The sequence below is a fragment of the Mustela putorius genome, unplaced genomic scaffold (genome assembly GCF_011764305.1).
Source record: "Mustela putorius furo isolate JIRA1106 unplaced genomic scaffold, ASM1176430v1.1 tig00000788_pilon_pilon_pilon, whole genome shotgun sequence".
In the NCBI taxonomy this organism is placed as follows: Eukaryota; Metazoa; Chordata; class Mammalia; order Carnivora; family Mustelidae; genus Mustela; species Mustela putorius.
This window is the reverse complement of record NW_025421481.1, coordinates 1,275,713-1,289,170: the sequence shown is the minus strand read 5'-3', so window position 1 is coordinate 1,289,170 and position 13,458 is coordinate 1,275,713. Positions and strand designations below refer to the sequence as shown.

The following is a 13,458-nucleotide window of genomic DNA, read 5'->3' as shown; positions in this document are numbered from 1 at the left end:
CTGCCCCCGAACTTAATAGCATACTGTTAAACAGAAGCCTTACTAATAACATCAACAGTCAACACAAATTCTGTATATTATATGTATCATATACTTTATTCTTACAATAAAGTAAGCCAAAGAACAGAAAATGTTATTATGAAAATCTTAAGAGGGGGCCTCTGGGTGGCTCTGCTGGCTCAGCATCCCACTCTTGGTTTTGGTTCAGGTCACGATCTCAGGGTCATGTGATTAAGCCCCTTTGGGCTCTGGGTTCAGTGGGGAGTCTGCTTGGAATCTTGTCCCTCCCCAAACTTGTGCGCAATGCACACTCTCTCTAAATCTTTACAAAAAAGAAGAAAAAAAAGAAAGAAAATCTTAAGAGAAAATACATTTACAGTGCCGTATTTATAAAAAAGTCCACGTATAAATGGACCTGTGCTGTTCAAAGTCATGTTGTTCAAGTGTCAACTGTATATCAACATTTCTTAAGAAGAAAAATTTTTTCTTATAATACCAAATTTCTGTGTATCTTCTCTTCAAAATATTTTACTCCTATCACCTCCTACAACTTAAAAAGATACTATTCCCACCTCCAGTTTGGGCTTTTAGTTTTTAGGATGTGTAGTTCTGTATTCCAGAAGATTGAAGAACAGTTGTAGAGATAGAACTATGGGTGAGTAAGTCTGCTTTGCTGAAGGAAAATGAAAGTGGCTTAACAATGGTTCTCACCTCAAAAGAATCCATCCAAAATTTACTTAAAGAAAAAAAAAAAAAAGAAAAAAATTCTATCCAGACTGAAGGCACTGACTACAGAAGTTCATTATCTGTTGGAGGAGACAGATTCCAAAAATTGCTGGGTTTCGCTAAAATTGCTGGGGACATTTCACTGGTCCCTGTTTTCTCACCACAATACTCACAAGGAGATTACTAAGTAAATTTCATTGTAAGATCCTAAAAAATCCATTCTTTAAATATTAAAAATTTTTTAACCTCTCCAAGAAAGAAACAAAATTATGGCAGATGTTTTGATTATTTATGCAATTCTGTAAAATCTATGAAATGCAAAATCTGAGATTTAACTGAATATAGAAAAAGATGCGTCTATTCAGACACTAAGGAGATTTTAACCTTATCTAGCCAATCATCCTCAAAACAGCAGATCTTTTTATGTAACCCATCTCTGCTGTTAGTCCATGAGAAATGTGTATTGTCTCCTTCATTCAAGTGACCCCTAACAAGGTACTCAGTTCCCATGGCCTGCAAAGGCACATGTGACAGTCAAAAGACCAGATGTGACTTCTGGGACTGCCATAAAATGTGAAAAACAGCTCATGGACGGTAGCTTCGTTCTAGCATATACGTGAAATAAAATTTTAAAATTTTCCCCAAATCAGCTACAATCAGCAAAACTGCTCACAGAACTTTCCTCAAGTTTTCCTCACTCTTCCTCTTTCATAAACTGAGGTTCAATGGCTTTTGCCCTATCAGAAAACAGAAATTTACCACGTGGTCTGATTCAAAGTGAATCATTTATCACTTACCAGCAGTATATACCTGATTTTTAAAATACATTAATGCAAAAACATCTTGCTAAGTGCCTGTGTTTTTAAAAATGAGATTATAAAACCCTACTAATTTAATTCAACAGGTCTAGGTGCAAAATATTCAAGGAATAATGTTAAATAAACCAAGAAATAACTTAGAGGGAAAAAGTTGAGTGAAAACACTGGTGAAGTATTACTATACATATGTATACACACACCCATAAATATATGTATATAAACAAATTCATCAAAGAGGAGTCAAAGAAGTTTTGTTTTGTTTTTTTTTTTAAATTACAAAGAAACAAAAGAAGACACCTAAGCCTTCACATAAACCTGAAGACCAACTGACCCTGACCCAGCTGATCTGGATGCCGCTGGCCCCTGCTCGAATCTGTGGCTGAGTCTGGCAGCCTAAGCAGCCCTTCCCGCCAGCCTCTGCTGCAGGAAATGCCGAGGCAGGAGGAAGAGTTTCTGGCCAGTAGAGAACCCATGTGATGATCATGTGGTGTGAATTTAAAAAGCCGGTTTACAGACTCTTGGAATGCACGACCCACTTAATTTTGGCAAAATGTAGTTTTCTGGCTCAAAAGAAAAAAAAACGCGTAAGAAGGCATCTGGACATCTCCAAGCAAATGATTCTGACAGACATGGAGAGGCAGAACAGAAACTTTTGAGAGTGACAGAGACACTGTCCTTTTAGTCTTGGGTCTCCTAAACATTAAACGGGAGACAAATCATTTAATGACAATATTCAAATCACTGAATAGCAAGTAAGTTCTGGTCCAAGTCCAGTGAAAAAAAGTTTTATTTTCTTAAATTTTGAATATGTAGGGAATATAAAAAATACAATATAAATAGGGTTTTAAAAAATCAACATAATATGTCCCCAGTTTCTGAATGTCTTACCAAAACAGTATCACACATGAGCACATTTGTTTGGGTTTTAACACCAGTCCCAGTGAAGTTCCACTTGTATAATACATGAGAGATTGAGATTTCAAATCTGTATCTCCAGCCTGAATTTCAGATCTGAACCTTTAACAAGCTCTTTCTCCACTTTGATGTCCCGTGGACACCTCGCAATCAGCCTTTCAAGAAAGAATTATGATTGGCATCCCTGCCACCACACACACACACACACACACACACACACACACACCCTCCATCTCTTCCTATGTGCTCCTGACTCTCCACCCGTCATTCAACTCAAAGACCTGGACATCATTCCGGACTCATCTTTCACACATCTGACCCTTTCAGGTCCAATCAGTCACAATCTGCCTCCTGAACATCTCTGAAATTCATCCACTTCTTTCCATTTTACTGCCACTTTCCTAGTTCAAGCTACTCCAGGTTTAGTAGCTGAGAGTTTGGACTTCCGGTTCCAGCTGACTTGCTCTGACATATAGTAATGGGGTGGACTTGGACAAGTCACTTGTCATTGGAATCCTTAAGTCTCCTAACCCATAAAATGTGCATGGTGCCACCAATACCCACCTCACAGAGTTTCTGGGAAATTTAAATGAAAAAAATCCACGTAAAAGCCCTGAAATCATGTCCAGAAGCTATGCAATATTCAGTTGGATCTCGACTGTCAAAATCCTCCTCCCTTTGAGTGCTGAGCACAATTTCTCTGGGTTAGGCAACCTCTTCTCTTAGCGGTACTAACACTCCTAGATAAATGTTTTCTCTGTTTCCCCACCCAAACATAAGCACTCTAATGGAAAGGACTAAGTCTTTGTCCCATAGACGATATGAATAAATGACTAATAAAACAATGATAACAATAAATGATCACATATGAATATTAAGAGTTATATGAGAAATGACACACATAATTATTAGTGTATATTATATACTGAATGTGATATTTCCTTAGAGATCATCAATGAAAGAAACATTGACACACACAGATTTAAGTCAGCAAGGAATCAATAATCAAAAGCATCAGCCACCATAATATTTTGATGTGCAACATAATGAATTTTAAGTAACTTATTCCCTTAGAATATTAACATACACAGGCACTTCTCAATCATCAAAAAAAAAAAAATCACTTTTGCTACTCAGCAATTTATTTTCCATTCTTTTGCAAGTCGGGGATATTTGTTCCTCAAAACAAAGAAGCCACCCGATAGTTTCAGAAGTGTGACTCAAGCCCTCTCAGAGGAAGCATGTGGAAAACCCTCTCTACCCTCCCGCACTGACATCTAAGATTCCCATTTACGAGAAAGACAAAGAGCATGTCTCAGGATACTGACCCTTGCTCATTCACAAATGTTCTGTTCTGGGGCTGAATTTTTTTAAGAATTAAAACCAGTGACGTGGTCTTTCTCTACTGGTTTTACTAGCTACAGGAAAATGACCCATTTTCTTTAGCAGAGAAAACAGATTGTCCTCAGTTTTTTAAGGTGAAAGGAAGTGAGGGAATTGATTCTGATTTTACTTACAAATTTTCAGTGGCATTGTTCTGACCCCAATTCCTCTGTCCCTTGAGACAAGTTCAAGGTGAGGGCAGGGGGCTCCCACTCCCCTCCTCCCCGGGAGAGGGCAGGGCCGGCTACCTGGGCTCCATAGACGCGCTGCATCGCCTGGAGAAGCTGGTTGGTATAATCCGTGAGGGTGCCAGCATCTTCTTCAAACACACTCAGTAAAGAGCGAGTCTACGAGGAAAGAAGAGAAGTCCATTTATTCCTAAGTGGAAAAGTTACAGAGGAGGTAGAAACACACACACGTGCGCGCACACTCCTCTCTAAAATGGGGAAAGGAGATGCCTATTCTCCGGCTTTATTCTTTTACTGATAATACTAGGGAGGGTTGATTTCTGGAGCTTTAATTTAGAACTACATTCCTCATCCTTCAGACTACAATGCAGGGGCAAACTGAATACAATTTGAATGCTGGGGCCAGAGAAGGAAAGCCAATTTTTAGAGTAAGACTTGAGGGCTATTATCTGTCTCAATTTAGCCCCTACCTAAACACCAGGAGAGTCCATCTAATTGGGAAAAAAAAAAAAAAAAAAAAAAAAAAAAGTTTAAGAAAAGGCAGCCTCTCCTTCTGGCCCATAAACTGAACAAGATGCCAGATCTGTCTGTTTACCTGGGGTGTGGACGCCCAGCAGTGCATCACCCCAACAGCTAACCGCCAGTCTGGTTTTCTGCAAACTTGGACATCTTGCAGGAATGTGTCACTCTTTCCTCTTAAGATACTACAGTCAATTTCCACATCTTTCGTCATCTTTTTATTCAGCTAATTTTAAACTCGTGGCCAGGAAATTTTGTATACCCTGGGTCCACCAGCAGTGGATCTGGGCACAAAACTGAAATTGCAACTTAACAAGAATGCTAGCTCCGTCCCTTCAGGAAGGCTAACTACTCAGTGCCCCAGAGCAGCCGAGCAAGGTCATTAGAGGGAAGGTGTTTCCTGTTGCTCTTGTGCACAAAGCTGGACACATGGAACACTGAAGAAATATTTACATGGGAGATGGTGTCTAAGTAAGTATCGAGGCGTCACGTAAGTGACCATATCTACTCAAGGGACTTTACTTAATGTGTTCAGCACAGTGGGAAATTAAAATATTATGTCAGTGATAATGGAGTCTCTAAAAATAACCCATTAGGCATAGAATGGATAGTAAATTATAGAAATGCTTTTAATAAGATAATATCAAAGCACTTTACAGAGAACAATCTATTAAGGCTCATTATCTCTCTGCATACGCATTTCAAATCCTTCTTTCTTTTTCTAACCTCAGGTCAGAGAGCAGGGATGGACTTCAAAGCACCCTCAATCACCTGGGGGTTTGGATCATTCCGTCTCCCCTGGATTTTGTCTCTCAAACTCCAGTGTATTTTGCAGCAGGACACACTTGTCCTGGCTTCGCTGAGGCCTTCAAGGCTAAAAAATACCTTCTGTGAGACCAGGGTCCTCTCTTCACTATCAATCCTTATCAACAGAGGGACCAGATGCAATGAATATGGAAAACCTAAGACAGGTTTTCAAGAGCTCTCAATCACAGCAAAATACCAGAGCTCATACAGTATGTCATTCGTGTGCCAGAGCAGAGTTCTTCAAACCTTCTAAAATTAAAAACAATGGTTTGAAACACGTTACCAAGCAATATTTGTCTTTAGTATGCGTATACACTCCAATTTTTTCTGTTCTATTCTGTTCCCTTCCATTTGTAAACAAAAATCAGGACTGTGGCCCACTGGCTCTCATAATGGATGCATAGTTGTCAACCAGTAGGTGGAAAACATTGGTTCCAAACTCTTCGTTCTATCTTTTTAAAACAGACTTTTTATTTGGGGGGAGAAAAAAGATTGTATCCATTCCCAGATGCACACATCTCGGTCTTCTTCCTGTATCTGTCAAAACAACGTGCTGGGAACCTGGATTCAGAGGTGATTAGACCCGACTCTGTTCTACAGGAGCTTAGAGCCCGCTGCGCCTCTTAAAGCATCTGGGATCCCCATGGGACCAGGTCAGTCCTGGGTCCAAATTCAGGCTCTAACACTGCTGTGCAGGGTTACTGAAATAACAAACACACACAAAGCCCCTCCCAGTGTGTGATGTACAGTGGTAGCAGATGAAACTAATTATGAAAATACTGGATTCTGATTCCTTATTATATGCTGGACACTAAGGGCTTTACATGTATGATCTCATTTTTTCTGAGAACAGAGCTTCCTGAAGAAACAGAGAGAGCAGATATGGACAGGGCATCTCAGAGACTCAGAAAGGAAAGGAGAATGAATCTCTGTAGGATTTCACTTTAACACCACAGCAATACTTATCTGTACAGTTATCTATAAATGTTATCTAATAGGAAAGGACCTTTTGTCTCTTTGTATTCATGGTGTCAGTGCTGGAGGAGCTCACGTTTTTATGATTCTGGTATCTTCCTTTGCTATAACTAACATGTCTAGGAAAATGAGAAGGAAAGAATGATACAACTGGATTGAGATCTCATTTTTCTAACTACTACTGATCTCCATTTAGTCGAGTCCTATTAATTGTTTTTAGAACTCTCAAGAATGAAGTAGGATGGAAAATGAGAAGAGGAAAAGAGAAGGCTTATGTCAAGGTCTTCCAGAAAGAGAAAAGAAAATGAACCCTCCCTTTTACTCTGTACCTCCTATGAGACACTGTGCTGAGCACTAAATATTTACTTCATTTAATCCTTCCAACAACTTTATGAGGTAGGTACATGGATATTTAACCTTATGTTACAGATAATAAAACTGAGGCTCATCAAGGTCAAGAAAGTTGCTCAAGCTCCCACGGCTGGGAAGCAGCAGGGCTGGGATGTCAGTCTCGGTCTGATGGGCACCAACGGCCATGCTTCCTCCCCTGCAGGAGGCTGCACCTGTCACCCAACTGGCCGAGCTGTATCAGTGGGCATGCGCTGTGGTCCCCAGCCCAAGTCCTGCCTGGAGCCGGCTTCCCTTTGGTGATCCTGTCACGCTCTTGCCTATTAACTGCCAAATCTTTATCAGCAGCATTTCATTTGCTCACACTCTGGACATATTTACCGTGACCACCCACCGACAGGCGCACGGGCAGGAAAAATCCAGTCTTTCTAAGTAGGCCAGGATCATGACTGAAATAAACCTACCCAGCTATCTTAGGCACTGTTTTTGATATCTATGTTATCAGCTCCATATATGCTTGAATTCATATCTGAAGCAACAGGAATGTTCTATATTTGGAATGTAAGGAATGAGACCAAGGACCAGCTGAAGGTACACCAGACATCAAAGATTCTACTTAAAAATCCGAAAGACCCTGCTGCCTATCACTTGTAGGTAACAGCAATCATTTATGGAGTTGTTATGACATGAAAGACATGGGAAGACACTATACACATTATTCATTCTTCATAAGAATCACATTAAGTAACTATTTTTATTCTAATTGTACACATGTTGAAACTCAAGCTCAGAGAGGTCGAGTAACTTGCCTAAGGCAACAATGTCAGAATTAGGATGTCAGCTCCATCCTTTTCCTACTACCCTATACCTTTAAGAGTATGCCTAGCCAGAAAAACCAAACACACTAGGGCTACAGCCTCAGCTCCACATTGTCCCTCCATCTTAAAGAAACGGGGTGTTCCCTACTAAAATAGTCCTAGACATTTTTTATTCTCCAGAATAGCATCTGACCATATAATGGCACAATTTAAGTAACTCTGATTATAAAATATACATATTATCCTCCACAAGACCTAACCCCAGGTTGTTCTGAAGCACCTTGTTTGAGTAAAGAAAGCCCAGTTTGGTCAAGGAGGGCTGTTCGCAGTCGGACCACTCACTGCATGATCTCAGAACTAAGTCTTTCATTTCTCTGGGCTTCAGTTATGCCAACTGCAAAGGAAACACACACACACACAGAGATCAAGAAAACAGTCAGCAATACTGCTTTTGTCTTCACCTTATCTCAAAAGCGGACTACTTACACAAAAGCCACTGAGCCCCTGAAGAAGTCGGCGCGGCAGCTGCTCAGTGCTGTGTTTGTGTTCCTACCACAGCCCATTCACACGGCCCTGGCACTGCTTTCCTTATCTGTCTCCCGGGACAGACTGTGCCCCGTGGAGGGCAGGCACTCCTCCTACCTTGTCACAATATTCCCAGCACCTAGCAGCGCCTGGCAAGGAGTGGAGGCCCGCGACCGGCAACGGAGACCAGTCAGTAACTTTGTCCCCAAAACATTCTGCCTCTCACATATCAGAAATGTGTAACCAGAAATGGTATGTGTATGCACACACCAGTCTTCCATACACTGTGCAGTGCTAAAAAAGGACAAAATGAATAGATGTGTCTAAGGGCAGTCAACTGCTATTCAGCTCTTCTTGGGTCACTGAGTTCAGTTACAAAAGCGTTTGTGTTCACTTACTGAATCATGTGCAGGTTGCTGCAGCAACCCTCATAACTTCTCTTCAAAAAACCAGAAGAAACAAACAATAGATGGTTTCTTAGGATCTTTTCCTTTCAGTGAAACACTGTAGATCACCGATGATAGAAATGCCAGGTGCCAGGTAGCGCGTGAACAACACAGGCTAGCCTGCCTGGGTTCCAATCCTGGCTCTGCCATTGCCATTGGGCAAGTTATTTGACTTCTCTGCCCCTTGGTAATTTTCATAGGAGACCTACTTCAGACGACTGTTGGAAATATAAAGTGAATTATTATAGGCAAAGGATTTAGAATAATGTCTGGTGCAGAAAATGTACATGTGATATAGGTGATTGCTATTGTTTTTATTCTCTACACATGAAAGGAATCAGATTTGCTTTCCTCCAGTTCCAAATCCATGGGTTTCTGCAAGAATAAGGTTGCTTTAGGGACACACTCCATATAAGACTGCTAAATAAATATATTCTGATGACTATCAAAGACCTTGAAAGTTAGCTTCCATTGCACCAACCTCATGAAGAATCCTGGTCGGGTGACACCTAAGTCCCCAGAGCAGTAACAATTCCCTACATTAAGAGGAACATTACATGGGAATGCCAGTGCCACCAGACCTCCTCTTCCACATACAAGTTCAAAGTTATAAGCCATGCAATATAATTTTAAGCTTCTAAAGCCCCTTAAAGATCAACTGCTCCATGTGCCTCATTCTGCAGATGAGAAAACTGAACCAGCGACAGGGTGCGGATAAGTGACTTGCCTCAGTCACATGATAAGTCAGTGGCAGAACAAGAATTAGGATCCAGTTTTCCCAACTTGTTTGCCAGTCCTCCCTCTGCTTCCTCCCAGCTGAGCAAACCCTGTAAACCACTCAGAAATGGTGCATATTCACTCATGTGACAGTCAGAAATGCAGAATGTGACTTCTCAGTGAGGGAAACATAGGACAATCGGTTAGTGCAACCTCTCTGACCTGGCTCAGCCATCATCAGGATCGGTTAGGAAAGCAATATAGCTTTACACTTCCGGACGAGAAAGCAAACAGAAATCCCTGTCCCAAACGGTATCCTTAGAAATTCTAGATTATTATCTTCATATCTCACATGATGTGTGAGGACGGACAAAATGACTCCTCCAATGGGCTTCAGTCCCATTAAAATGCCACAGGTCTAGAGCTTTCAAAGGGGTCTTTAAAAAGTCAATCAGAGCAGCAGATGCCAATTAAAAAAAAAAAAAAGTCACAGCTTGCTCAAGTTTCTTAACTTGCCTACCTAAGGAAGATCACAAAGAAATGGACACAAGGCAACCAAGCACACTGCCGTTTGACTGCTGATTCTGAACTGGCAAGATGCAGAGTCCATCAAGAGATCATCCCCCAGAGTGTAATGTTCTAAGAAGAAAAAGGATAGGAAACGGAAAGGGAAGGAAAACAGGTTAATCTTACTCGAATTTTTGAGGAGTTGAGACACCCGGGTGGGATAAAAAGACCGATTCAAATAAACTCAGGAAGATGCAGAACCCGGAGAGTAGATACGAAGCCCGGGCAACGCTAATGCGGAGCAAAAAAGTTCCTTGAAGAAAAGGGCACTGAATTATAAGCTCCCGTCACTCTGCACTCATCTGTTCTATTTACACAGTAGCTTTCATCTGCAGAGCTCCAAGGACTTAACTTCATCTCGAGCGCGCTAATGAAGTCCCCCCCGTGCGACAAATGGGGCAGGTGTTGTAATTTTCGCTTGACAAAATGGGAAAACCATTTTGGGAAACCATGGGAAGGTTACCGCTGGGAAAGAGAGCTGGGCTCTCTGCCTCCCATCTCGGCCCTAACCCCGCCAGGACCCATCGCATCAGCAGCGGCAGCAGTAGTAATAACTAAGATAGACTTCTTCTGTACCAGACGTTGCCGCTACCAACTTTACAGGCGTTCCCTTACTTAATTCTGACAACTCTGTGAGGCGGGGACAATGATCATCCCTGTGTTCCAGATGACAAAACTGCGGCACAGAAAAGCTATTTGTCCGAGGAACTCAGCGAAGCTGCGGAGCCCGACTTTAGGCCGGGCAGCGTCCGTTTCAGCTGACTCTGGAAAAGGGGTCACGACACAAAGACTCTGGCCGCGCGGGGCTTTCTCGGGTTCTCCAGCCCCGCCTGAGGGGTGCCCCTTCCCGGCCCCTGCGCACACCCGGCCTCCACCCCGGAGCTCGAGGGGCCTCCCCGGCCTCCAGACCCCCGGGCGGGGGGACCGGAGCGGCGGGAGGTACCTGGGGGCTGTCCTGCAACGCCTCCTCCAGCAGGAGCTTGTCCACAGCGGGCATGGTGGCGCGGGGCCGGGCAGAAGGACGGAGGGCGGGAGGCGCGGCCGCCGAGGGTGCTTCGGGCTGAAGCGACGAGGCGGACGCTCTGTGCCCGCCGCAGCCCCGAGCGCGCCCACGGCTGGCCAGTGACCGCCTCCCCCGCAGCCTCCCGCCCGCCGGCCCTCCTCCCAGCCCAGCCCTCCGCGGAACCGGATCAACAGGAAGTGTGGCGAGCTCGCGCAGCCCGGCCACCGGAAGTGTGGCGGCCCCGCTTCCGCCGCCCAGCGCCGCCCCTCGCCTCGGGGATATCCACAGAGCATCTAAGCCGACCGGCGGGCTCCGTGCGCACGGGAGGGTGCGAGGTCTGCGGTTAGGCAGCTGGGTACTCCACGCTGGTGGAGGCCCCGAACGGGGAACGATAAGGTTTTATCTATTTGGCGCCTACCCAGAAGACTTTAGAATCGAAGGGGATGGGAAAGAACAGATTTTGCCCCTTGGTCCCGTGCCACTGCTTTAACGGAGGGAAGAGCCTACACACCACTCGTCCCAGATAAATCCCAGTGCCCCCGTGGCATCTCTGAGCGCACCTACTTCTAGAAACAATCATCTGTGTTACTCAGAGGTAGCCATTGTGGAATTCAGAGCTATAGGATGGCAGGCTTCCTGGGAGACTCCAAGGCCATCATTCCCAGTTGGCCGTAGCCAGCACCAGCCTTTCCTGAACCGTTGTCTGACCTCCATGGGGAAATCATTCGGCATCCTTTTTCCCTGCCATATTCTTTCTTCTTGGGTAGAATCATGCCTACACAATGTTTCTTCCTTTTCCTGTGTTTCCTATCTCTTTCATGAGACTGTTCAGTTAATCTCACTTCATAAACTCCCCCAACTCTCCTCACTGAAATCCTCCTCCAAAGGTCAGACTTAAGCTCTTCCTTTCCCCTCTCTGGCCCCAGAGATCACCACCACAGCTAGATCCTTGATTAATACCCAAGGTGGCTTACCAGGTAGTGCTTTTTCTTTCTCTGTGTAGATCTAACTCAATACTCAATATCAATACTCAAATACTCAATACTCAAAATCTTAATACTGAGATGTGGTAACAAATACTTGTTTGCTGTTAATGACACACAACCCTTTTCCAATTAAGAGAAGTTTCCCCCCCCCCCATCCTTCTAGCCATGGGAAACAAACAGTTATTAATTGCCTGCCAGACAAACAAATAATAAATTGCCTGGTGGTGATAAGAATAGTGTAAGATTGTACCAAGGGAAAAAAGTGCATACATTTTAATATGAAAATAGATGTTAAAAAAGACACAGTGCCCTCCATGATCCTTGAAAGAGCTCAGAAGTCTCCTTGGAAATCACCACAACATTTTTCATGTGCCACCTTATCTCCTAATTAAACTTACTTTTCCTCAAACGCCTGTATTCAAAATTAAGTGTTCTTACACAATGCCATTACTTTTCTACATTCTATTGCTACATTATGGGTAAACAGCCTCAGTGGGATTTCTTGGCAATGAAATATCATTTATAACATTGTTTCTTTGGGAGAATGCATCCCAAATCCAAAACAACTGAGTTACAAAGCCAACTCTAGGAATACAACACATTTGCAAATTGTTAATTTATGCCCTTCATTAGTTCATCTAATCATTTAATTAAATATAGACTGCTCAGTATTAAGTACTCTGCCTCCCACATATTTTACTGTCTTTACTATGCCTCTCATTTAAATTCTGAAGCCAAATATCCTCCTCTTCAACAGATAATCTGTGAAAAAACTATGTAAGAGGAATTTTTATGCAAACATGAGAAAAATTTTAAATGTTTGATGTAAAATTGTCTGTTTCTATTAAACTACTGTGAAGGTGAATTTCAAACATCTACCCACTGTGTCTGAAATCCCTAGAGAGCTGTGAGGTTGATGACAGGACATACAAAGATGGACAATTTAGAGCTTCCACGTCCTCTGGGGAGAGCAAGAATGAACTCTACAGAGCTGAAACCTTTTACCCATTGAAGATGAATGGGGAAAAAGACACAGGTTGTTTCCATAGACACCTATCTATGTCTCCTGTATTAAGCAGGGCTTTTTCCATTGGAAAGACAGAAATTGAACTCCAGTTAGTTGAAATAAAACATAAAATTCTGGGAGAGACTGAGAAGTAAGGAAACTATATTGCTTTGGTTATTTGCATGCCGAGGAGAATGCCCCAGAAGAGTGGGGGAAACTGAAGATATGAAAAGTGATATGACAATTGCAGGAACATGGTCCTTGAGTAGAAAAAAAGGAGTGAGATCCAAATCACATGTGATGGGGATAGAAACAGGGATAGTGTGTTCAGACTGATATGTGCGACAGTCGGTTGGTAGATTAAATGGGGAGGGTGAAGGAACTTTTTTCTGGTTGCTTTTATTTTCTCAGTAGAATAAGAAGCAAGGGTATCATAAAGTCATCTTGGGGCATGAAAAGATAAGACATAAGTATCAATACCCCCATTTTAAAGATACTACAACTGAGGCTCAAACAAATGACATGACAGAGCTAAGGTTCTAAAGGCCAGGATTCTGCCCACTATACCCCAAAAAGAATGGAGCCTTCTTGGCGGGAAGCCTAAGGTAAGTTGGCCCCAGGATCCCTCTCCTCTTCCCTCCCAGGTGCCCACACAGTGTCCTGACATACAGCAAATGCTTTTCAAATGGTTGTTGAATGAATGATTATTCC

At 42.9% G+C, this 13,458-nt stretch overlaps 1 protein-coding gene across 3 annotated transcripts in view; it reads right to left on the bottom strand.

Annotated features, from left to right (window-relative positions):
- APPL2 (adaptor protein, phosphotyrosine interacting with PH domain and leucine zipper 2) overlaps window positions 1–10,946 on the bottom strand; it is a 50,517-nt gene extending 39,571 nt beyond the window's left edge. For 2 of the 3 annotated variants that reach the window (XM_004743053.3, XM_004743055.3), the window contains exons 1-2: window positions 10,696–10,946; window positions 4,091–4,189 (exon numbers count right to left, since the gene is read on the bottom strand). In XM_004743053.3, the coding sequence (XP_004743110.1) occupies window positions 4,091–4,189; window positions 10,696–10,749 (153 nt within the window). In that variant the 5' untranslated portion in view covers window positions 10,750–10,946. Of the gene's footprint in view, window positions 1–4,090; window positions 4,190–7,983; window positions 8,174–10,695 lie in introns of those variants that run through there. The other variant, XM_013051551.2, reaches the window with a different exon arrangement.
- Between the last annotated feature and the right edge of the window lie 2,512 nt (window positions 10,947–13,458).